This window comes from Nyctereutes procyonoides, unplaced genomic scaffold, assembly GCF_905146905.1.
Source record: "Nyctereutes procyonoides isolate TBG_1078 unplaced genomic scaffold, NYPRO_anot_genome, whole genome shotgun sequence".
Lineage (NCBI taxonomy): Eukaryota > Metazoa > Chordata > Mammalia > Carnivora > Canidae > Nyctereutes > Nyctereutes procyonoides.
The window spans coordinates 29482544-29505938 of NW_026575048.1; the positions used below are offsets into that span (position 1 = coordinate 29482544).

General features: G+C 37.0%; 3 protein-coding genes across 4 annotated transcripts in view; 1 reads left to right on the top strand and 2 right to left on the bottom strand.

The window, feature by feature from the left end:
• The window catches only part of NDUFAF7 (NADH:ubiquinone oxidoreductase complex assembly factor 7), a 52267-nt gene that overhangs the window by 26898 nt on the left and 1974 nt on the right, over positions 1 to 23395 (top strand). The window contains exon 11 of one of the 2 annotated variants that reach the window (XR_008664692.1): positions 80 to 1537. The exons of the other annotated variant lie outside the window; for it this stretch is intronic. The gene's annotated coding sequence lies outside the window, so the exon portion shown is untranslated. Of the gene's footprint in view, positions 1 to 79; positions 1538 to 23395 lie in introns of those variants that run through there. 2 annotated transcript variants of the gene reach the window in all.
• The window catches only part of PRKD3 (protein kinase D3), an 89986-nt gene that overhangs the window by 5769 nt on the left and 60822 nt on the right, over positions 1 to 23395 (bottom strand). The window contains exons 9-17 of the mRNA XM_055326978.1: positions 23224 to 23347; positions 20950 to 21027; positions 19386 to 19662; positions 15725 to 15777; positions 11518 to 11590; positions 10722 to 10828; positions 4564 to 4725; positions 4218 to 4316; positions 1556 to 1823 (exon numbers count right to left, since the gene is read on the bottom strand). Of these exons, the coding sequence (XP_055182953.1) occupies positions 1556 to 1823; positions 4218 to 4316; positions 4564 to 4725; positions 10722 to 10828; positions 11518 to 11590; positions 15725 to 15777; positions 19386 to 19662; positions 20950 to 21027; positions 23224 to 23347 (1241 nt within the window). The remainder of the gene's footprint in view (positions 1 to 1555; positions 1824 to 4217; positions 4317 to 4563; positions 4726 to 10721; positions 10829 to 11517; positions 11591 to 15724; positions 15778 to 19385; positions 19663 to 20949; positions 21028 to 23223; positions 23348 to 23395) is intronic.
• The window catches only part of LOC129510768 (60S ribosomal protein L31-like), a 255999-nt gene continuing 234142 nt past the window's right edge, over positions 1539 to 23395 (bottom strand). The window contains exon 2 of the mRNA XM_055326989.1: positions 1539 to 1555. The gene's annotated coding sequence lies outside the window, so the exon portion shown is untranslated. The remainder of the gene's footprint in view (positions 1556 to 23395) is intronic.

A 23395-nucleotide genomic window follows, 5' to 3' on the forward strand; every position in this document is an offset into this window, starting at 1 on the left:
ACACTCAAAAGATTTTACACAAACACCTTCATGGTGTTCGGTGTATGTGGTGAGATCTTGGCATACTTATTTTATCCAGTTACTTGAAGAAATGGAGCAGCTGCAAAACCAAAACCATACTGCATACTGACTACGGCCCTATGTGACGGTACATTTGAAATACTGATACAAAAGCCTGGACCCAGGGATGAGTCAAGTGAAAGATTTACATTATAACCGGTTCTGTTTCTCTTCTGCATACCACAGGTATTTTATGAACTCCTCTGTGTTCCAAATACTTCCCATTTTGATCCGCTGTTCCTTAAGTGGTTATCCACCATGTGCATCAGAATTATTTGGGGGGTATTTGCTAAAATGCATTCCTGGTGTCCTTCTCACTGGTGAAGTGGAATCTCTGGGATATAGCCAGGCATTTTTGTCTTCGTACACTCACTAATTGATTCCGATATGAGAGGGTCTGCACACCACACTGCCCCCAGGAACTCTAAGAGAAACCCTCATATATACTTCAATTAGTTGTTCATTACCAAGTAAGCTAGTTACTGTCTTCACATGTTGTTCCTCAAACTTTACCAGTTTAATGGGCTGTTAATTCCTAGGATTAGGCCTGCTACTTTTGGAAAATCAAAAAGACCCCTGTTCCAAAGGTTGGCTAAATCCAGGTGGGGATATTCTCTAATAGGGTTCTATTCAGTATGGGACCATTTAGTACATTGTGTGCCCTTCCTGGTAGTATCAAACTAAAGAGGCATAGCCAAGGCATTCTTGATAGGTATAGAACCCAGGCTTGCAGGCTCAAAAACCTTTACTGGGCAGGGAAAACCAGTGTGTATCCTGCTTCCTAGGACTGGGCCACAGGAGGGCTGCAAACAAACTGGTGAATGTCTATACAGTTCATTCTAGGTAACTAGCTTACAATCTGGTTCTGAAAATAATTATGAAAAGAAAGAATACTTAAGGAGAAATCTCTCCTGCTAGTAGCCTAAATTTATCTTACAAAGTTTAGAGAAAGGGCTCAGGGAAGACTTCACAGATGAGCCACGAGTTAAGGGCCCTTGAGTGACTGCATGGATTTCAGCTGCGAGGCAGAGGGACTGTAGGCAGGTGAAAGGCCCAAGCAAAATGTAGAAAGTAGTTGGCAAGAGTAGACAGGTTTTCTGTAGGGGGGGCAAGGGAGGGGAGGATGGAAGGTAAATTCAGGCTGTCTCAGATCTACAGCTGCAACGTGGTTAAAGGGAGGCCAAGATGTCTGGGGCAGAAAAAGACAAAAGTAATGTTTCCTGAACACAGATTTGGCAGCAGTAGTGACTGGGAAGGACCAAGAAAGAATCTAGTGGACAGGACCATTAAGATAGTCCTATGGGATTAGCCCTATGCCTGGGTACTAGACAGAAGTTAGAGAAGAGACCATGCAAAAGGAGGACTGCTCAAAAATTGGCTGAATTGAAAGATGAATATGAGAAATTGATGAGACAGGAGAGACATGCTGATTTGGGATCACAAAGATTTTTAGACTAAACGGCACAGAGCTAAAGCTTTTTTTTTTTTTTTTTACCTTCACCAGAAATTTCTCTCCACGGATTTGGTGGGTACATAAATGCAGCATTTTGGATTTGGTCATTTATATCTTCATCTTCATTAAAAGGAAATGTGCCACTGAGGCTCACATAGACGATAACTCCCACTGACCACATATCTAGAGAACGGTTGTAACCTTTGCTCCTGAGAACTTCAGGGGCTAAGTATGCTGGAGTTCCTACCACAGATCTCCTGAATGACTTTTCACCAATGATGCGTGCAAAACCAAAGTCACACAGCTTCACCTGGCAATAAAAAGATGATGTTATTTTTGCATTTTCATCTATCTCTCTCTATACACCTGTCCCCTAAGTATGATACTGAATCATTTCAACATACCTGCCAACTACTGATTATGAACAAAAATGAATGCAGATGGGGCAATTGTAAAGTACCCTTTTCCAAAAAAGCAGATACATTTATAACCTTGTGATCTATTACTGACATAAGCACTAGGAAAGCCGTTCATACTTTCTTTTAAAAAAAAAAAAAACAAAAACACCTTTATAAATTCTAGCTTCCAGAATGCCAAAAACCAGACTGGTGGTGTAAGTGCTCAAAGTTTTTTGATGATATGGGAGAGTGCTGATTTTTTAGCATTTGGCTTTTAAGGAGCTGCTTTTCTATCTGTGAGCAAGAATTATGTGTTTCATTTTTGAATCCTCAGTGACCTCACAGTGCCTGGAAACACAAAGGTACTCAGTAAATGTTTGCCGAATGAAAAATAAGTTGGTATTTAAAAACTGACCCTTTATTTTCCTTAATCCTAGAATCTATATTCTCGAGGATTACTCTCTGTTGGCAAATAACTTGAGGTGTAGTAAATAGAATTAATGTAGCCCATAGAAGAGCAATGCTAGAGATTGCTTGAAAGATCAAGAGCGAAGGTGTCTTCTATGACTATGCAACAAACAATTGCTGGTGAGATATTGGATTTGACAACAATTTTGTCTGAAGGTAGCCACAATCACTACAATATCCTTTTGGGAACAGCGTTCTGGAAGTGTAATGAGCTTGGCAGAGCTCAAAACACTTACCTTGCTGCACATCTTCTAGAAGTTTGGGTTTTGGAGAGTAAGGTCACATTTGTGAACAAGCAAATGCCAAGTACTTTACAGAGGAAATGCGGAAATGCCCTGACTCACAAATGTCTTCACAAAAAGCATTATGATAAATTGAAAAAAAAAGGGGGGGGGGAGGATTTGGCTTCTAAAAACTAATGGTATAAATTGCCTGGAGAGCAAAGATGAAGGTGCATTCATTCAAATGCTTCTTGCTATTTCTAGGACATGGAGCCTCATGCATGTTTTTATGATAGTGTTCTATGTCATTACCGAATGTGGCTCCCTTCTGATTAAGTACTGGAGGAACAGGATTATTGACCATGAAGACATGTGAACTTCTTTTTGGTTAAATGCCCTAACATCCTGATAAAAGATGCCTTGGCAGTAGGCAACTGAATAAGGAAGTGTGGTCATGGCTAGCATTTGAGCAAGAAGGAATGACAAGTAAATGACGTTATTTTCCCTTTGTTCAAAACAGAGGTCAGAAAGATGGAGTTTTAGTCTCACTGTAGGGGTATGCAACCTTTGCCCAACAATTCTGAAAACCAAATGAGATGATAATGTGTGGAAACACTCTTATTTAAAATATCACACCGACTATGAGGGAACCCTTTTTACCTCACAATGACAGGGAATCCGTTTTAAGCCATATAGGCATTATAAAAGAACAGGATTATTTCCTTGTAAGAGCTGAATAATTTTTAACAGTATATCTTCTTCTTAAAAGACAGTTTGAGTTGTATTTAATTCAAGTAAAAGTCAGTTGTCCTTAGTCTGTCTTAGTCTATCTTAGTGTTTAACTGTGAATTTTTCAAATGTATATAAACAACAGTTTGGCAAAAGATATTCTAGTTGATTGGAGAATTTACCAATGATAAGCATGAAAAATATTTATGGGTACTACTACCAACATATTCCTCAGGAAGAATGTTTCAAACTTTGGGTTTATGAACCATTTTCTAGGTTATGAAATTTGGATCAAGGTCAACACTTTAGTGAAATGAAATTTATTAACCAAGTAAAAAAAATCCATGCATTACACATAAGTTATGGACACACACAAACAGGGGATATACATGTGTGAGTGATGGCAGGGACAGGAAATATAATTCTTATATTGGTTTTAGTGAAAATGTTTGAAATAAAATACCATAAAGAGGAAGGGGAGTGGGCAGCCTGCCTCAAAATCTAGTTCCTCCCCGCCCCCCCCCAAAAAAAATCTAGTGTCCTCCACTGACAGTTATACCCTGTTTTATTTTATGGGGAATTTGTTCTGAGCACCAGGCACCAGTCAAGATTGATATCCCTCCCTTCATTCCCAATGCACAGGGAGAGTGAACTGCACTATGTGCAAAACGTTATACCTTGAGGTTCAGTTAAGTCTAAAAAGTCTTAATGAAAATAAACAATGAGTAAGATCTGAGTTCAAATTATTCAAGTACTAATCCTCACTGGTGGTTACAGGCTAATTACTTCTGTTAAGATAGTGATATATCTGAACCTATAGCACTTCCTTTCATTACACGGGTGCTCTGTAATGTCAGGTACTTAACAAGGTTCTAGAAAGTATCTTACCTGAGGAAATGGCTCTGCTGATGCAAGCAGCACATTTTCTGGCTTTAAATCACAGTGTACAATATTCTTAAAATGGAGATTCCTCAAGGCAACAAGGATCTGTTATTGAAGAAAACAGAATTTTTTCAGTGCCTGGTAAAAATCATAGCTGAATCCCCATCTGACCTCTTAAATGGTATGGTAATTTGTAAAGGCCACGACAGTTCATCAAGTTTTAACTGAAGTGTTAATCTGTTCTTCAAGGTTAATTCCCACAATATCCTTATATGTAAAAAGCACTGCTATTTAATTTTCTGTTTTCAAGTATTCTCGTTTCAAAAAAAAAAGGGGGGGAGGGTTAAAATACCTGTGTGACCATGAATTTGGTAATTCGTTCTGGAAGTCGACTTTTCTCACTGGATAGAATCATTTCCAACATATCTCCATGTAGCTTTTCCATTACCACAAAAACTCGTTCTGGAGTTTCAAACATACATTCCAGGTTTACAATCCCAGGATGGTGCAAATTCTGAAGAGTTGCAAGGATATTTATATAACCAACTTAAGTAGAGAAATAGTTTTACTATGCAAATATCTAACTGTACTACAATTAATTGTATGGAGTACATGGCACAGAAAGAAAAACAGCATAGAAAAATAAGCAGTAAAAGCAAACAAACAGGATCCTGGATTTGGATTTTCCAAGATCTGTACTGGAGTGGATGCACTGAGGGGAAAGGCTGTCTTCCCAATTGATTACCTAAGTGCCCTTGTCCATTACTACATTTTCTTCTTTCTCATCTTTTTAGTCTCCTGACACAATGCTAATTTTATACTGTCCATAAATAGACACCAATTGCCAGTCAAATTTAGCCAATTACACAGAACTTTGGCTCTCTGGGGCTGTGTCTGTGGAGGTCTGTGCTCAAGAGCTGGTTCCAATTTTTAGGTAGTTATTTATCTAAGTCTGGATTTTCAATCTTACTTCCATTTGCTTTTCCTTCTTTTGGGCTCAAGATCTCTACCTCCATCATCTCCTGTTTCTGCTAATAAAAAAGCAATCTACCTTATTGGTTAACAACAACAACAACAAGAACAAAAAACTTTCCTCAGAAGCAGATTATCATGATACGTCAGCAATGCTCAAAAATATTCAACAGCTTTTTATTCCTGAACACAAATCTATTCCTCTGCTTACCCCTTCCTATCTTCAATAATATGGCTTCATTTCAATTTTAATATGCTCTATTGGCCTAAGTGTTTAAGCTTTTACTCTTTATTATTAGAAATGTATTTTTTATGCTTTTATCCTTATTATAGGTACTAATTATGCTAAGACATAACTTTTTGGCTTATGTGAAATTGAGCACCATCTCTAAAATGTTTTTTGAATCTGCCATCATCTCTCAATTCTCACTGTAGCTGCTTTAATTTCAGCTCACATTACCTCTTTCTAGGACGATTGCAGTAGTTTCCATCTAATACTATATATACATGCAGCAGTACTTATCCCATGGTACTGTGCCAAGTGTATGTATCTTACTTTGTAGCCAGTAAGTTCCCTGACAGCAGAGACTTAGTCATTTTAGCTCAATGTCTGAATCATGGTGCTTTAAAAAATGACTAGCAAGTGCAAAATAAATATTGTTTACTAATCCATTTAAAACAATGTAATGAGATGGTATTCCAAGCAGCTAAATTAAAAGTGACACATTTCTACAGTGAAAATAGCAGTGAGCAGGGAAAGATTCAGAATATTACAACTTTGATCAACCTAGAGTTGGAAAACAAAAACAAAAACAAAAAAACCTAGAGTTGGAAGTGTGGTTGGCTGTCCCCATGCTATAGTTGTAAGTTTCTTTCCTCCTACCTGCTGGTAAATGGTATACACACACAAAGATAGAAAGAAGTATTCTGTAACATTGTCTCTTAACTTTCTCTGTTTATTTAAATGTCCCATTTCCTCTGGAGTCTTTTGGTAAATTATACTTTGAGAATCATTTTCTCCAGGTTTTCAAATTTATCTGATAGAACTGGACAAGGCAGCATCGTAAAATGCCTTTAGGTTTTTTTTTTCAGTAGTTGTGGTCATCTCCCCAAGATGTTCTTTCTTATTTTTGCTTTCCTTTATTGTTCATTCTTTAACCTCTTGAGTTTGATTCTTAATTCATTTATTTTCATTCATTCTTGTGTAAATATTTGAGGTTATAAATTTTTTGAGCAATTGTCCAAAAACTGATATACAGTATTTTCATGATTATTTTTTAAATACTCTGAAATCTTCATTTTGCTCTTTAAGTTATTAAAAAAATTTTTTTTTGTCAGGTGGTGGGAGCTTTCTGTTCTCCAATTTTGTCATTTATTTCTAGTTTTATTGCATTAGGATCAAAGGATACTATTCATCCTGCTGTTTTGAATGAATGGGGTACTCTCTGTTCTTTGATTTTTAGGGTACAGACTTTAGTATAAAGTGGTTAGATTACCTTATACTGTTTAGGCCTTCCATGTTGTTAGCTTTGGCTACTTCATCTGCCAAGACTCCTAATGTGCTTTTCAGTTTCTCCCTGCCGCCTCTCTAGTTTTCCTTTATAATGCCGCTATTTGGTGTAATCTGCTCTCTTCCACTACTAAAGTGCCCTTCTTCCCTTCACTTACTGTGTCTTCCCTTGAATTAAATCTGATAAGATCATGACCCCCTTGGCTTTCTTCTATTTGAGGAGGCAGCTAGAGAGGATATCACAATTGCAGATATCAGAAAGTGCCAGCAAAAACAGCACTTAATGTGGTGCCTCTTCCTGCATGCACCCCTGGCTCCATTTCCAGTGTTTCTGGAAAAACTCCTCTACCTATTTTATAGGTCTGAGCTTTCTTCTATTTTTATAAGTTTTAAATTTTTTTCTCTATTATTTTTCTTGTAGCTTTTAGGTGACTTCTGAGAAGGGGAAAAATGGTGAATTTATACACCACAGTGTTAAAACCAGAAATTTCTCTTTGAAATTTCTCATAACATTTTTCTCATTTTCATAGGCAGTCATGAGAGCACCACACATTTTCTCCCATTACTACTCTATAACCAACCCTTTTCAGGCAAGAGCAAAAGATATATTACCATATCCCTATGAAACACAAGTAAAAAGCCTTCCTTTCTTTCCTGCCTCACAATATACTCCTCAGCCAGATGTAGCCATGTTGACAGTTTATGTAGGTATGGATCCTTTTCTTTACATAACTGATGTACATATGTGCAAATTACACATTACCCTAAGAAACTATACAAATGGAACCAGTCCACATTTCTATTTAAAAAATTTAACAATATGTTATAGGTAATGCTCCATATAAACATATTTATTCAATAAATGTTAAGTGAGTATTTGCTATGCTCTTGGTACTATGTAGGTAGTCTGGATTCAAGAGTAAACAAAACTGACAAGTACCTCTCATCTTGTGAAGCTTATTCTAGCAAGGTGGGATAGATAATAGGTGATAAACTAGTAAACTACCCAGTATGAAGGTGGTAAATGCTATGGAGAGAAGAAAAAGTAAGGAGGTAGGGGTGGATGGGTGTAATGCTGAACAGAATGCATGGGCCTCATTAGCAAATGACACACGGCATTCCAGACAGAGGGAATAGCTAAAGCAAAGTCCTTGAGACAGGACCATATCTGACATGTTTAAGGAATAGGGAGACAGTCAGTGGGGCCATCATTCAGAAAAGAGACTCAGTTTCTTGAAAGTAGTGTCTACACTGGGACCTTTTCCAAGAGATTTTGGTTCAGCCTAACAGTATCTGCAGATGTTCAAAAATGTCATGTCTTCTTTTCTTTTTTTTTTTTTTTTTTTGAAGATTCTATTTATTCATGAGACAGAAAGAGAGGGAGGGAAGCAGAGACAGAGGGCAGGCTCCCCATGGAGCAGGGAGCCCAATCCAAGACTTGATCCCAGGACCCGGGATCACCACCTGAGCCAAAAGCAGGCGCCCAACTGACTGAGCTACCCAGGCACCCCATGTCCTCCTTTCTTTTAAATTGATAGAAATACAGAGTTTATCACCAAGCACTCAAGAGCGAGGCTGGATGTTTCTGGGTTAACTATAAGATCATTCCTTAATCACTGATTCTGTAATTGATTCTCCCTGCCACTGGAAAGGCCAAAACTGTAGTCTCAGTAGTATGCTTAGTCTTTGTGCTATAGCCTTTCTTTATAAAGGTGAGGACATAGGGAAGAAAAACTGTGGAAGTCAGTGGAGCTGCAGGTAACTTACAGTACCAGAATCAACTATCAGGCTGGCATTAGCCAGCCTTTTAGGTTTGTTTAATGAGGACTACATACAAGAAGAATCAGGGGCAAAGACTGGAAAGTAAGGATGACACAGCTGGGAGGGGAGGGGGGAACCAAAGGGTGGAGTATATAAGTGTAGTAAGTTCCTTTCAACCCATATGCAACAGTCTAGCTGAAATGCCCATATGACTAAATCCTGTGTAATGAATTTCAGCAAATGAGTTGCTATTTGGAAAAAAATTTCCTTTAAAGAATGTTTTTACCACATTCAGATTGTTCTAAGAGAATTGTAATTCAAACACAAAGTAGACTAAAGCTGATCTTTATATATAGAAGAATTTGTTGAATTTATACATTGCAAAGGAAATAAAGTCACGATTTTACATATGTGCGCACACGTGCGCACACATACACACACAGCAGGTCCAGTGTGGTAGAGTAGAAACAGCATGTGGTTTGTAGACAGATTGAAACTCTAAACCTGGGCAGCCCAGGTGGCTCAGCGGTTTAGTGCAGCCTTCGCCCAGGGTATGATCCTGGAGACCCGGGATCGAGTCCCACATCGGGCTCCCTGCATGGAGCCCGCTTCTCCCTCTGCCTGTATCTCTGCCTCTTTCTCTGTGTGACTCTCATGAATAAATAAATAAAATCTTAAAAAAAAAAACCAAACAAACTCTAAACCTGTCCTCTTCCTTGGGTGATGTTAAGAAAAAGTACTTATTAATAAGTACAGTTTCTGGCACAAAGTAAGTCATTAACTAAATATAAAAATGTAAATTTGTATATAAACACTTTGAAGAGAATCTACAACGAAAAGCATGGTATTAAATTTAAGATGAAAATAGTATATTTGGAGACATTCTACAATTACTTAACCATATTCCCTGTATGGTAGTACCAATGAAAAAGAAGTATTATAAAATTAAATCTTAGGAGTTTTAAACTAATAAAAATTGCTACAGAAGGCTATACTACCATTGTTGCCCTGTGCATTACCCAGAATTCCCTAAATTTAAACATTATGAGCCACAGTTGATAAAACATGGCCAAAAAAACTTTAGTGTTTAGTTCAGAGATTTGTCTGTGATCAGAGTGGCAAGGATGAATCAAGCCTTATAATATATCCTTAATATTTATTTATTTTTGTTATATTAGTGGGACAATGAACAAGATTCCAGAATTAGATATGAAAAAAGATCACTAACAATATTCACATTCTAATACAGTCCGAATGCTATTAATATTCTATATGAAGACAGTTGTACAGGAGGAAGTGACCTTGAAGGGACCATAAGTAGCTTGTAGACCACAATCTTTTGATTATCACTCCTCTGAAAAACACAGGAGGCAAATGTCATTGCTGGTAACCAATAATGTAATACATGTAAAATGAATCGTGTGTTTGTAAGTTTCTTACCTGCTTCTTCAAGGAAGCCTTAAGTTCAGTAGGTTTTGTCTTCTTGAACTTCACTCACAAGCAAATGGGGTTCTGACAGCATTAACTATTATATTACCATGATTTCTTAAATATTATGCAAAAGCTACACAATGAATAGACGTTTGCATATTATAATTTATATGATATTCATACAAATAAAGATAAAACTAAATTTAAGTCTTCTTGATGACCCCCAAAAGAGGTAAAAATGTTAAATGAAAATGGTAATTTATTTAATGAAAGTTAGGTCATTACTAATATATATTTAAAAATATACCTTAATGGTATTATAAAATTAAGTCTTTAGAGTTTTAAATTAATAAAATAACAAATGCTACTGTGAAAAGGCACACAATTTTTAAGCATTTATTTTTACAGCAATTGCTATGTCAACCAAGCACCATCATCTGTGAGCACTGCATGGGTACAGCACTGACCTCCTAAGCCAAATGTGGTAACAGAAGTATCCAAGTATTTTGAGCTTCTGGAGTGATGAATTAAGAATAAATTCTTACTTTGTTGTTATTAAGATTTTACTTATGAAAATGTGTTCTAAACAAACTATCATAATGGCAATTCTTATAACTCCTAGAGGACTGTAATTTAATTTTTCCCTTTAAAAAAAAAAAAAAGACATAAGGATTTAATGTAGATGCCCACCAGCCTCTCACTGAGCCCAAAGGTCATAAGATGAAAGCAGAAGAAAAAACAAGCTTTTTTTCTTATCAGCTCTAAAAAGACTTGCATTTAAAAATCCACAAATCAAAAATTAAAACCAATACAAAGCAACTTGGGTTTTTTTTTACCTGTAAAATAGCCACTTCATTACGGAGTTGACTTTCCTGTTTTGTGGGGAACCTCATCTTATCAATTACTTTAATAGCCACATCCCTTCCAGTTTTTCTATGTTTTCCTATTAAAAAACAAAAAGGTATAGAAAAAAGCAAATTGACAGCTCATATACAATATAAAAGCTTTATTGGGACATTGTCCAAAGACTGAAACTGATATGTATTTATTTACTCTTAGATTTCTTTTTTTGGCTGATTTTGTTCCTTCTCCTTTACTCTTTAAGAAGTAAATTATTATTTTCCCTTAATAATAGTTGCCCCTAATAAAGGCATACCTGAAATGCCAGGAAATTTGAATCAACTTTTTTGCTGAAAAATAGTCTACCTTATTAAATAAATGATAGTTAACTACTCTTAGTCTTCAGATACTGTCAAGATAGAAACATTGTATCAGTGAACTAATTTTATTCTAGACTCACTGAGTCAGCACAGTTATTTAACCACATGTGAGAGCAAGTGTTGAGGCAGAAAGGCCACTTAAGGCAGCAAGGGAGGACTAGGATTTAATATTACTTTTCTTTTATACCTTGGATTATAGCTTATAAAAGTACTTTTACGTGTATCAGGCTTAATTAACAACCTTGTGAACAATGCAGGTCAAGTTTTGTAAGCTCCATTAAACAGATGAAGATACTAGGCACAGTGAGCTTAAATGACTCTGCCAATATCATGAGCCACATGATATTGCAGGTCTTTGGATCTGATACAACATTCATGCGAACAGCAGACAAATGGGCCTGCAGTCACTTACCTCCATAGACGATACCAAACTGGCCTGAACCAAGCACCTCGTCGGCAAAGATCTGGTAAACAGTGCTAATGTCCTATTTAGGAAAGGGTAAGCAGCATTATTTCCCTCTATTTAACACTGTCAACATCTCTCTTTTCAAAATACTTTAAGATATTTTTGTTTCTGAGAGGCAGCTAAATTTCCTAACAAATATTTTATGAACAGACTTCCCATGTCCTAGAAAAGCCCAATTTTAATACTATGGCTCTTGACATACAAGTATAATCTATTCTGTAAGAAGGCCTTTGAGGGGAAAAAGTTTTGAATAAAAGAAAATCTTGTATTTATTAAGTAATGCCCCATAAAAAGTTAACAAAAAAAAATTAAGAACAAAATTTTCCCTATTTCACCATTAAGGAGATTTGCTATCTTTGATTTGAGAGAAAAACTCAGAAGGTTCATATTACTGAGATTAAGCTCATTTTGAAAGCCTGATGGAAAGGGTTATGTGTGAGAAAGTCTGTAACTTAGATCCCTCTTCAATCTTCTCCCCTCCCTCCCTTCCTTCTTGGTGCTGGCTGTTGCTGTGGGAATATCTTTGGAGGGCGCTCTCCAGTCCTCTCCCTGGTGCTTCAGTCAGGAGTCTCTGTCTGGGTATGTGCCACAGTCGGCATGGAGGGTGTTACACTCCCCTCCAAGTGCCTGTTTCATGGCAGTAACTCAACTGAATAAACAGAATTGCACAGACCTCAATTTCTCACTGGTAAAGGTGATACATAACATCTAATTCACTGGATTTTTAAGTAAATTAAATGAAAGATATATATCAAGTGTCAAGTCCAGTGCCCAGCATATAAAAATCAGTAATTCCATAAATCTGATTTCCTAATTTCTGTTGAAATTAGGTAATCCTAAATTGTTGACTTCCCTGGGACTTGGCTTTCTCATCTGTATAAAAGTATTCTACATCTCTAGGATTCCTCCTAATTTAAAAAATGCCTGTGATTTTATGATTGTCATCAACATTTATTGAGCCCTAACTGTATAGAGGACTCTGTAAAAGGCAGCTAATTTGTAAAACAGACCTAGGTAAGAGGCTTATAATGTATTAGAGAAACAGTAAAATCTATTAAAAAGGTAAATAATTGAGGACATACCAGGGTCAAATAAGTACTACATATTTGTAGAAGCTCTCCTAACACCTGTTCTTTACTCATTCACCAGAACAACCTGTACTCTCCCCATTCCCTCTGAAGAGCACACACTGACTGATGTCTACAGTAGCCTAACAAACTGGGGGTGGTGTCCCAAAGAGTGACTCTTTAAACTGAACATGTTCCCAAACCCATTATTCCAAATGTACTTGTTACAGATCACAGAGTTTAATTACTGCAAAAATTTAAATATATATACTTTTTAAGTCAATGAAACATGAGAGATTACTATGAAAACTAGGTAGTTTTAGAAACTCCATAAAGGGGTGTCTGGGTGGCTCAGTCAGTTAAGCATCCAACTCTTGGTTTCTGCTCAGGTCATGATCTCAGGGCAGTGAGACTGAGCCTGGTGTGGGGCTCCGTGTTCAGTGTAGGGTCTGCTTGAGATTCTCTCTCCCTCTCTCCCTCCTGTTTATATTCTCTCTTTCTAAATAAATAACTCTTAAAAAAGAAAAAAAGAAACTCCATAAAGATGAGATACCAAACCAACTGCTGTCAATTTATTTGTGAGCAAAATAAAGATTGGGGGAGTGAGAATTCTGTTTCCAGAATAATTCACAAGTATCCCTGGTTCTACTTTAAAGAAACAAAAATTGGAAATTATAGAGAATGCATTACGGGCATTGTTGTATAATAAGAATTTGACTGGCCTTTGTCCCTGGTTCCTAAAAGAGACCCTAAATCCTTGGAATTTCCCAATTCATAGGAGTTTCTTACATTATGTCATTCGTGAGCCCTTTGGATCACACCTGAAGTATGCTAACAAGATGATTCAGGATGGGGTAGGGTCACCAGAAAGATCAACCAAGAGTGTTGGGGCTTCGAACCAGTCCAAACTCAAGGGAGGCAGAGGGGAGTAGGAGAATGAGTTCAATCATGTGGCCAAAGATTCAGTCAATCATGCCTCCTTAATGAAACTCTAATAAAAACTTTGGACACTAAGGCCAGATAATTTTCCAGGCTAGTGACACATCAATGTGCTGGTAGATTTGCATGTCCTGATTTCAGGGAGAGAATGCAGAAGCTCTACATTCAGAACTCTCCCAGACTGCATCCTATGTGTCTTTGGTTGGCTGGTCTGGAATTTTATCCTTTTTAAATAAAGCTGTAATCCTAAGTCCAGCACTTTCCCTAGGTTCTGAGTCATTCTAATGAATTACTGAACCTCAGTGTGGGTTCATGGGAATCCTCTGAATCTGTAGCCAATTGGTCAGAAGTACGGGTGAACTCTGGACCTCTGTACTTGTGGCTGGTGTCTCAAATAAAGGCAGCCTTGTTAGGAACTGTGCCCTTAACCTGTGGAGTCTGCACAAAATCAGGGTGATTAGCATCAGAACTGTATTACTACATACGATGTGGTTGATGCAAGATAGACCAAGTGGAACTCTACTTAGCAGACCCATACTTAAAGAAAAAAATCTCAGCTCTGTGACAAAAGCAAATCAATCAATGTGCATATATGCATGTTTTAAGGTATAATGAAAAATTTTAAGGTTTATAAGAATCATTTTTATATGCTTCCCAACTTTAATCAGCTTTTTGTTTAACCAACCAAATTTTGGTTCTAATCAGAATAGATGAGGGAACATCCACTATTCATATAAAAACTGATAGAAAAGTTTTCTCACAAAGACCAGCTCTGAACCTTTTCTGTTCTCGGCAATGAATGGGCATGTCCCTCAAGTTCCTGGGAGATCCTTCAAAGTTAGTGATCTCGTGTTTGTATTATTCCTCTTTCCCTCCCCAAGAATCTGGTATCTGTTCTACCTACCACTACAACAAGAGATATACAGATTACATCTCCTTGAAACCCTCTATTTCCTGGATATCCACTACTGGATATCCAGTTTTCACTGCAATCTTAGAAAAGCCAACATCTATATGCTACAGCGCTGTAGCTGGATGCCCCAAGTTGAAGATGGCAAGAGATTTTTATCAGAGAAATTTATATATAGCCAATGAACTATTTTATGACTTCTTTTTCTAGCCTTTTTTCTTTCTAATCCAGGGTTGGTAAATTAGTTTGTAGGCCAAAAATCCAGCCTGCTGGCTTTCTGTACAGGCTCCTGATATATAAGAACAAACTTTACATTTTAAATGGTTACAAAGGGGAAAATAATAGTATTTTCTGACATGTGAAAATGATGTAAAATTCAAATTCAAGTGTCCACAAATAAAGTTATATTGGGGCACAGTCATGCTCATTCTTTCATGTACTGCCTATGAACGCCTTCTCACTACCATGGCAGAATCAAGTAATTGGGTATGGTCTCCAAAGCCTAAAATATTTACTATCTATTTCTTCATAGAAATTATGCTGACTCCTGTTATAATCCCCAACATGCTATTCACTATTCCTTAAAAGTCTTGTATGTCCTGCTTCCTTCTATTTGCCCATCCAGGTCCCTGCACTTGCACAAACTACTACTGTTCCCCACCCTCATCTGAAATTCCTGTCCCTCCTTGTGGTACTGCTCAGGTTTCACTTCCTTTAGGAAGCTTACCCTCCTGACCCAGTGTGAAGTAATCCCTCCGTTCTCTTTGAACTAGTCTATCACTATGTAACATTCTACTATCACTTGAGAAAAAGTTATCTTTATTTTCACAGTTTAAAAAAAACCTGCCTTAGTTTCCTTCATAAAGCAGAACTCCTTAGAGAAGTAATTAGCCACAAAATCTAGTGAGTGTCTTTAGGCCAATTGCTCATTACTTTGGCCTATAAACATTTTTTTTAATTCAAGTATAATTAACATATATTGCTCTATTAGTTTCAGGTGAACAATATAGTGATTTACAATTCTAAAGGTTTCTCAGTGCTCATCAAGATCAATGTATCCTTAATTTCCTTTATCTATTTTACCTATCCCCCACCCAACTCCCCTCTGGCAACCACCAGTTTGTATTTAAGAGTTTGGTTTTTTTGTCTCTTGAGCTTATTTTCTAATAAGATTTTCACATCTTATTTTACCTATTTTAATTACCCAATTTGCATATTTTCACTAATGTTTACTTACCACATTTTCTTGGATCTGACAATTAGATACAGAGATACTAGTAGACAAATCTTCTGTAGAAACAGAAGGATGATGTATGAGAAAACGAACAAAACTTATATGGCTTAATATTAACATTTGCTGACATGTGAATGTCCACAATATATTAAATCTTAAAAAACTAGCTAACATACAGTTAATATAATTATGTTCTTTAAAAAAAATTATCCACACACACAATACTAACCCGTCAACAAGAAAGTGGTTAAATAAAATATGATACATCCACACAAAGAAATACTATCTAAACACTTAATGGTGTAGAGCTATACATACTGAGTTGGAAAGCTATCCATGGCATATTAAGTCAGAAAGGCAAGTTGTAAGGCAGCAGCATTTGAATTACAAACAAAGAAACTATGATACTTCTGGTGAGTGAGAGAGCATAGGGTTGGGGAACAAAGACTTTATTTAGTCTTTATACACTTCTATGCTGCCTCCATTTTCTAAAACATAAAAAGCATGCATTACTTAATAAAAAAAATTAAAAATCAGTTAAGTCTATATACTGACATTGAACTATATCTGATACATATTAATTAAATAGTGCATAAAAGCAAGTTGCAAAAAGAATGAAGTATGACCACATTTTTTGTAAAACTATAACAATACAGTACAGAGAGAATCAACTTCCCTTCTCCCTAAACCAAGAAATATACACTAAATGGTTAATAATGCTTTTCTGAGGGGGGAGATACAGGAACAGCAACAAGGGAGTGTGTTACAAGGGTACTAGAAGGACTTTCTCATTTTATTTTTTTTAATTTTTTAAAAATATTTATTTATTTATTATTTATGATAGACAGAGAGAGAGAGAGAGAGAGAGAGAGAGAGAGGGGCAGAGACACAGGAGGAGGGAGAAGCAGGCTCCATGCCAGGAGCCCGACGCGGGACTTGAACCCGGGACTTCAGGATCGCGCCCTGGGCCAAAGGCAGGCGCTAAACCACTGAGCCACCCAGGGATATATTCCATATTACTGTTAAGTTTAAATGTCTGTATTACTTTGGTAAGCAAAGGAAGTATAACTGACACAGGTGAAGTGAGTAAGAGACAAGGTCTCAAACATCTAGAATCTCGGAGACAACTCAGAGACAAGATGTGAAATTTCCTTTATGATCCAAAATATAAAAATTTAAAACAAATATGACTTATATGTCAAATATAAGTAACATGACTGTCAAAAACTGCATTTAAAACTATGAAGTTGGGCAGCCCGGGTGGCTCAGCAGTTTAGCACCGCCTTCAGCCCAGGGCCTGATCCTGGAGACCCAGGATTGAGTCTCACATCAGGCTTCCTGCATGGGGCCTGCTTCTCTCTCTGCCTGTGTCCCTGCCTCTCTCTCTCTGTGTGTGTGTGTGTGTCTCTCATGAATAAATAGGTAAAATCTTAAAAAAAACAAAATTAAAAATAAAGATATGAAGTCATTCTGAAAATATTTTGAATTCAAATATTAAATATTAATGAACAGACAAAAAAGGCACAGCATCAATGATATTAAAGCCTCAAAAGTTCTGCTTTTCAGTCATTCGAGTTTCCTAGTGTAAGGCAAAAATGATTTTGTTTCAAAGGACTCTGCTGTCTAGCTCCATCTATTTTTACTTTCTATTGCTTCCCAGAACTCTCCCCGAGAAAAAGCAGCAGCAGCCAACAGCCAAGTAATAATATTACTAATGTGTCAGGAACTGTGCTCAGTGCATTATATGCATTTATTATTATTCCCACTTTAGAGACTGCAGAGACCAAGATCACATTAGCCAGTAAGCAGCAACTGTGCTTTCAATTCTCTAGTATCCTCACTCTTAACCCTTCTGCAATTCTGGTTTTAGAGACTCTAAACTCAAGGGAGAAAGTTCCTATATCCAGTGATACATAAAATTTGTGTTATGTACCTGTATTATTTTCTGGGGGAAAAGGTCCATGGCCTTAATTAGGATATCAAAGTTCTGTCTAAAATTCACCAAAACAAAAAGCACTATAAATACCTATCTAATTCATCCTCTAAGAATCAATATTAAACACCAAACGTGTTCACAGTCATTACTTTCATCCCTTTGATCACAACTCTCTTTAACAAGATTCAGGGATCCCTGAGTGGCGCAGCAGTTTAGCGCCTGCCTTTGGCCCAGGGCGCGATCCTGGAGACCCGGGATCGAGTCCCACGTCGGGCTCCCGGTGCATGGAGCCTGCTTCTCCCTCTGCCTGTGTCTCTGCCTCTCTCTCTCTCTGTGTGTGACTATCATAAATAAATAAAAAATTAAAAAAAATGTATTAACAAGATTCACTACTTCCCCCACCCTTCTCTTTTAATTTATCCTATCTTAACCTACTTGAGATCCAAGGTCAAGGTCCAAATCAGGTTCTTCTGCCACAGTTTCTGCTTACTCCTATCCATATCTGCATCTCCCAAGTAAGGCATTACTCATTTCTGCGCTCTACTGCTTTATGCTACTACTAAACACTTATGTTTGTAGTCCTATCTCCTTTAATTTCTGTATTTCTTTTGCATTCTAGCTTAGAACCTAGCATAATGCCAAGAATAGATATATGAAATAATACAGCTGAACTGAAAGTACATTTAGGAAATGATATCTATTTCAATTTAAATATATTTGTCTAATGAACGTTTCTCCATAAATAACTTAACATCAAAGGCGTTAAAAGTGACATATTATGGCTTTCACTTGATTCTTTATCAAATTTAGGTTTTATTTTATTTTATTTTTTTTAAGATTTTATATATTTATTCACGAGACACAGAGAGAGAGAGAGAGAGAGAGAGAGAGAGGCAGAGAGAGAAGCAGACTCCATGCAGGGAGCCCGACGTGGGACCCGATCCCGGGTCTCCAGGATCACGCCCTGGGCCAAAGGCGGCGCTAAACCGCTGAGCCACCGGGGCTGCCCAAATTTAGGTTTTATTTTATAAATTTTGTTAGTGCAAAGAACATGTTTCAATAATTTTTTAGTATTTCTGAATGTTTTAATACAGTTAAAAGAAGGGAAGCCTGGGTGGCTCAGATGGTTAAGCATCTGCCTTCAGCTCAGGTCATGATCTCAGTCCTGGGATTGAGTCCCACATTGGGCTCAGTGGGGAGTCTGCTTCTCCCTTTTTCTCTGCCTCTCCTCCTGCTTGCACTCTCTTTCTCAAATGAATATTTTAAAAAAGAGAAAAACAGCATTTCTGCCTTCATAGATTTCACAAAATGTGAACTGTAATACTTCATCACCTGTTTATATCTTACCATGAAGCAAAATACTAGTAGTTTGCTTAATCCAATGAGAGTTCATGGATACCAAACACTGTTTTATTCTTTACTGGTTCTCTTTCCTTTGATGCTGACAGCCCTGTAAGGTATGTACTATTACAGAGAAGTAAAGTTTTGCCTAAGATCACATATATGCTGGCAGAGCCAGGATCTAAATGTAGGGAGACTGACTCTGGAACCAAGCTCTGGGGATTGTATATATACATTGTAACTAACGTATAAAGGAATTAACTAACAATACTGGTTACTAAAGACGAAGCTTAAAATGAGCATTAGAAATACAGACACACAACCACACCCACAAAATGCTTAACAACCAGAGGGGGTAAAAAAGCCATCAACAAGCTTATTGCTTACTGTGATCTTTCCCTTGCCCCGGAGAAGTGCAAACACTTGCTTGAGGGGTAACAGGCATGAGAGCTTGGCGAATTGCTTTTTCCCAGCTCTGTGCTACATCAACTCCAACTCCAGTGGCAGCAAGAACAGGATTGTGGGAGCTGTCCCCATTGTTCTCCCCAACAAAGTATACCATAGTATCAGTGATGATTTCAAAACAGTGTGGGTTGCTGCCTTGTGAAATGTTTGTGAAATCTTGTGGCGAAGATATGCGAAGAATTTCTGAAAGTGGAATTTCCTGAAGTAAAAAATTAAGCATTAAAAAATATGAATACATCTTTGTTTTTATTTTCAAATACACTAAACAATCAGAGATATGTGTTTCTAATGTTTGCATTAAGATGAACACAAGTATGTGGTACATAGAAAACATAGTTAAATCTTACGATAATATCTGCCTTGAATGATTTGTATGCCCAACAATGCCAAAGGCAGAGCAAGGAGATTATAACTAAGCCAGGCCTTCAGCAGGTCATTAGAATGCAAGGAAGGGGAGGACCATGAAGGGTGACTGCCGCTATATCCAACATCTGTCACTTTCCAATCATCATTAAATCAACAATTACTCGTCTACTAGCAGCTATCTGCAAGATACAGCCCTCAGAGAACAAAGCAAAAATAAGAGCGAAAAAAGAATGTTAGTATAGATTGTTCAAGTATTCTATTCTAGTTCTGCCCATAGCTGTAACAATTATTTACATGTAGCTTACTTCCTAACACACACAAAAAAACATACTTAAAAGAACCCAACCAGTTCAAAGCAAGTCATGAGTTTCTATACTCTCTCTTAGGGATACAACTGCTACACTCTACAATTTTTTTTGGTGTTGGTCTGTGACACGGCAAAGTGTGGAGCAAGCCAAGCAAAGACGCCTATACAAAGTCTTATACAAATAAGACTATACGGGATCCCTGGGTGGCGCAGCAGTTTAGCGCCTGCCTTTGGCCCAGGGCGCGATCCTGGAGACCCAGGATCGAATCCCACGTCGGGCTCCCGGTGCATGGAGCCTGCTTCTCCCTCTGCCTATGTCTCTGCCTTTCTCTCTCTCTCTCTCTCTCTCTCTGTGACTATCATAAATAAATAAAAATTTTAAAAAATATTAAAAAAAAAAAGCAAATCAGACTATACAAAGAAGCAGCAGCTTTTGGGAATCGGGGCCTAAGATAAAATGGAGTGGTGGAGAACACCAAATACTACCTGGCCTCTTCGCACAGGCTATGATAATGGGACTTACTAAACTTCCCAATCTAAATCATAGCATCCAAAAGGAAATCAGGAACAACCTGAGAAGCAGGCCAAAACCAAAGGAACACACGACAAACCACCTTGTGTAGCAGGGCTATTGGGGGGGGGGGGTATGGAGGAGTGTGGGACACTTATTTCAACAAGAAACTTAACAATGACTTCTATAAATGATATTAGGCAGTCATAATAGGTATACTCCAATAATCAACATTACTTGAATATATTTGGAAAATACAGAATATTTCAATGTATGTATTTTTTAAAATGTGGAATCTTTACCTTATAGTACTTTGATCCAGATTCATTTTGAAATAATGTTAGACACTTGCTGTCCAGTCTCCAGTAATGCCTCTTTCTCTATAAAATAAAGGGCATAATACTCAGGTATAAAAATGATTCCTTCAAAGTATCTGCATCTTCCTTTTTCTTTCATTACTATTCATAAGTTTGTATTTCTGAATAGGTTTAAAATTCATGAGAGTCAAAATTCTGCAAACATAGGAAGGATAGAGTGACAAGTATATTGCCATCACCGCTAACATCCCACTCCCATCCAATGATAGTAGGTTTCTGGGAATACTTTTAAAGAATTTTATGCATGTACACACAAATACCTATGTGGTACACATGTGCAGATAGGTAATTTACCTACAGGCTACATTTCCTCTGGCTCACTAGGTCAAATGACATATACACATGTAAATTTTCCTTGACAGTGTCAATCACTCTACATAAGATTTGACTCAATTTATAGTTTCATCAGCAACATGAATACCTATTTACTCAAACCTTCACTAATGTAGTTATGTTACTAAACTTTTTGATCTTGGCTACACTGATAAATAAGAGCTGACAATTCAGTGAAGTTTTAAATTGTACTTTTTATTAAAAAACGAGAAAAAGCTCTAATGTTTAAGAGTCATTTGCATTTCCTTGTCTGTAAACTCTGTTGATATTCTTTCCCCATTCTTTGTGTTGTGGCCTTTTTCTGATCAATTTGTCGTCAGCCTTCACATATAATGAAATTATTCCCTGTCTAGATTATGACTTTAGAATACTTTTCCAGGTTGTCATGTGTCTTTGCTTTTTGTTTTTTGTTTTTTGACATGTGGTTTTTTTCACATGTCTAAATTATTATTATTTTTTTTAATGAAGACTTTAGCCATTTTTGGTCAGAGCATAATTAAAGGGAAGGTACAGAGACTTCTCATATACCCCCTGCTCCCCACATATGCATAGCCTCCCCATTATCTACATCCTCATTCAGAGTGGTACACTTGTTACAACTGATGAACCTATATTGATACATCATAATCATAAAGTCCAGAGTTTACATTATGGGTTACTCTTGGTATCCTACATTCTATGGGTTTGGACAAATGTATGATGACAGGTTTCCATCATTAAGGGACTTTAGAGTTTTTCCTTGCCTTAAAAATTGTGTTCTTTCTGCCTATTCATCTCTACCTGCCCCCTATCCTTGATCTTTTTTTACTGTCTCCATAGTTTTGCTTTTTCCAGATGTCACATAGTTGGAATTATACAGTATGTAGCCTTTTTACATTGGCTTCTTGTCTTAGTAATATGCATTTAAGATTCCTTCCTGTCTTTTCATAGCTCACTGCTGTTTAGTACTAAATAATATTCCATTGTCAGGAAGGATGTACCACAGTTTATTTGTCACTTCACTTCCTGAAGGACATCCTGTTGCTTCCAAGTTCTGCCAATTATGAATAAAGCTACTGTAATCATCCATATTCAGGTTTTGTGTGAACATAAGTTTTTATATCCTTTGGGTAAAAACCAAGGAGTGCAACTGCTACATCATATGATAAGAGTATGTTCAGTTTTGTAAGCAGCCGTCAAACTATCTTTAAAAGCGTCCATACCATTTTGCATTCCTACCAGCAATGAATGAAAGTATGTGTTGCTCTACATCCTTGTCAGCCTTTGGTGTTGTCAATGTTCCAGATTTTGGCCACTCCAGTCTGTAGTGATATTGTACTGTTGTTTTAAATTGCACTTCCCTGATGATATATGATATAGAACATCTTTTCATATGCTAATCTGCCATCTGTATATCTTCTCTGGGGAGGTATATGTTAAGGTCTTTGACTCAGCTTTTAATTGGGTTGTTTGTTTTCTTACTATTGAGTTTTAAGAGTTCTTTGTGTATTCTGGAGAATAGTCTTCCATCAATGTCTCTTTTACAAAGATCTTCTCCTAATCTGTGTTTGTCTTATTCTCTTGACACTGTCATTTGCTGAGGAGAAGCTTTTAATTGTAATGAAATCCATCTTATCAATTATTTCTTTAATGGATTTGATATTTAGTATTGTATCCTCAGACACTTTCTGAATCTCTACTGCTCTACTAGTTTATAAAAATATTTCAAAGTTCTGCCTTTTGAAAACTCTTTACAAACTTACCTATAGTTCCAGTGTACTATAATGTCTTAATATTTATTTCATTCTTACTTTGATTTTAAAAATGCATAAAGTAAAGCACATAACAAAATTTCACTACCATATTACAATGTCTGTGTTTACTGACCAGGGTGTCCCTGCTGCTGTAATGGACCATCCACCCTTCCTTCACCATCGTGCTGCTCTTCCTCTTTGTGTGCTTGATGGACTGTACAACCCTCATTAGCGGAATATTACTGCTTGTTGATGGACTAAAAAACATTTAGAATTTATGATAAAATATTGATAATTTAAATTTT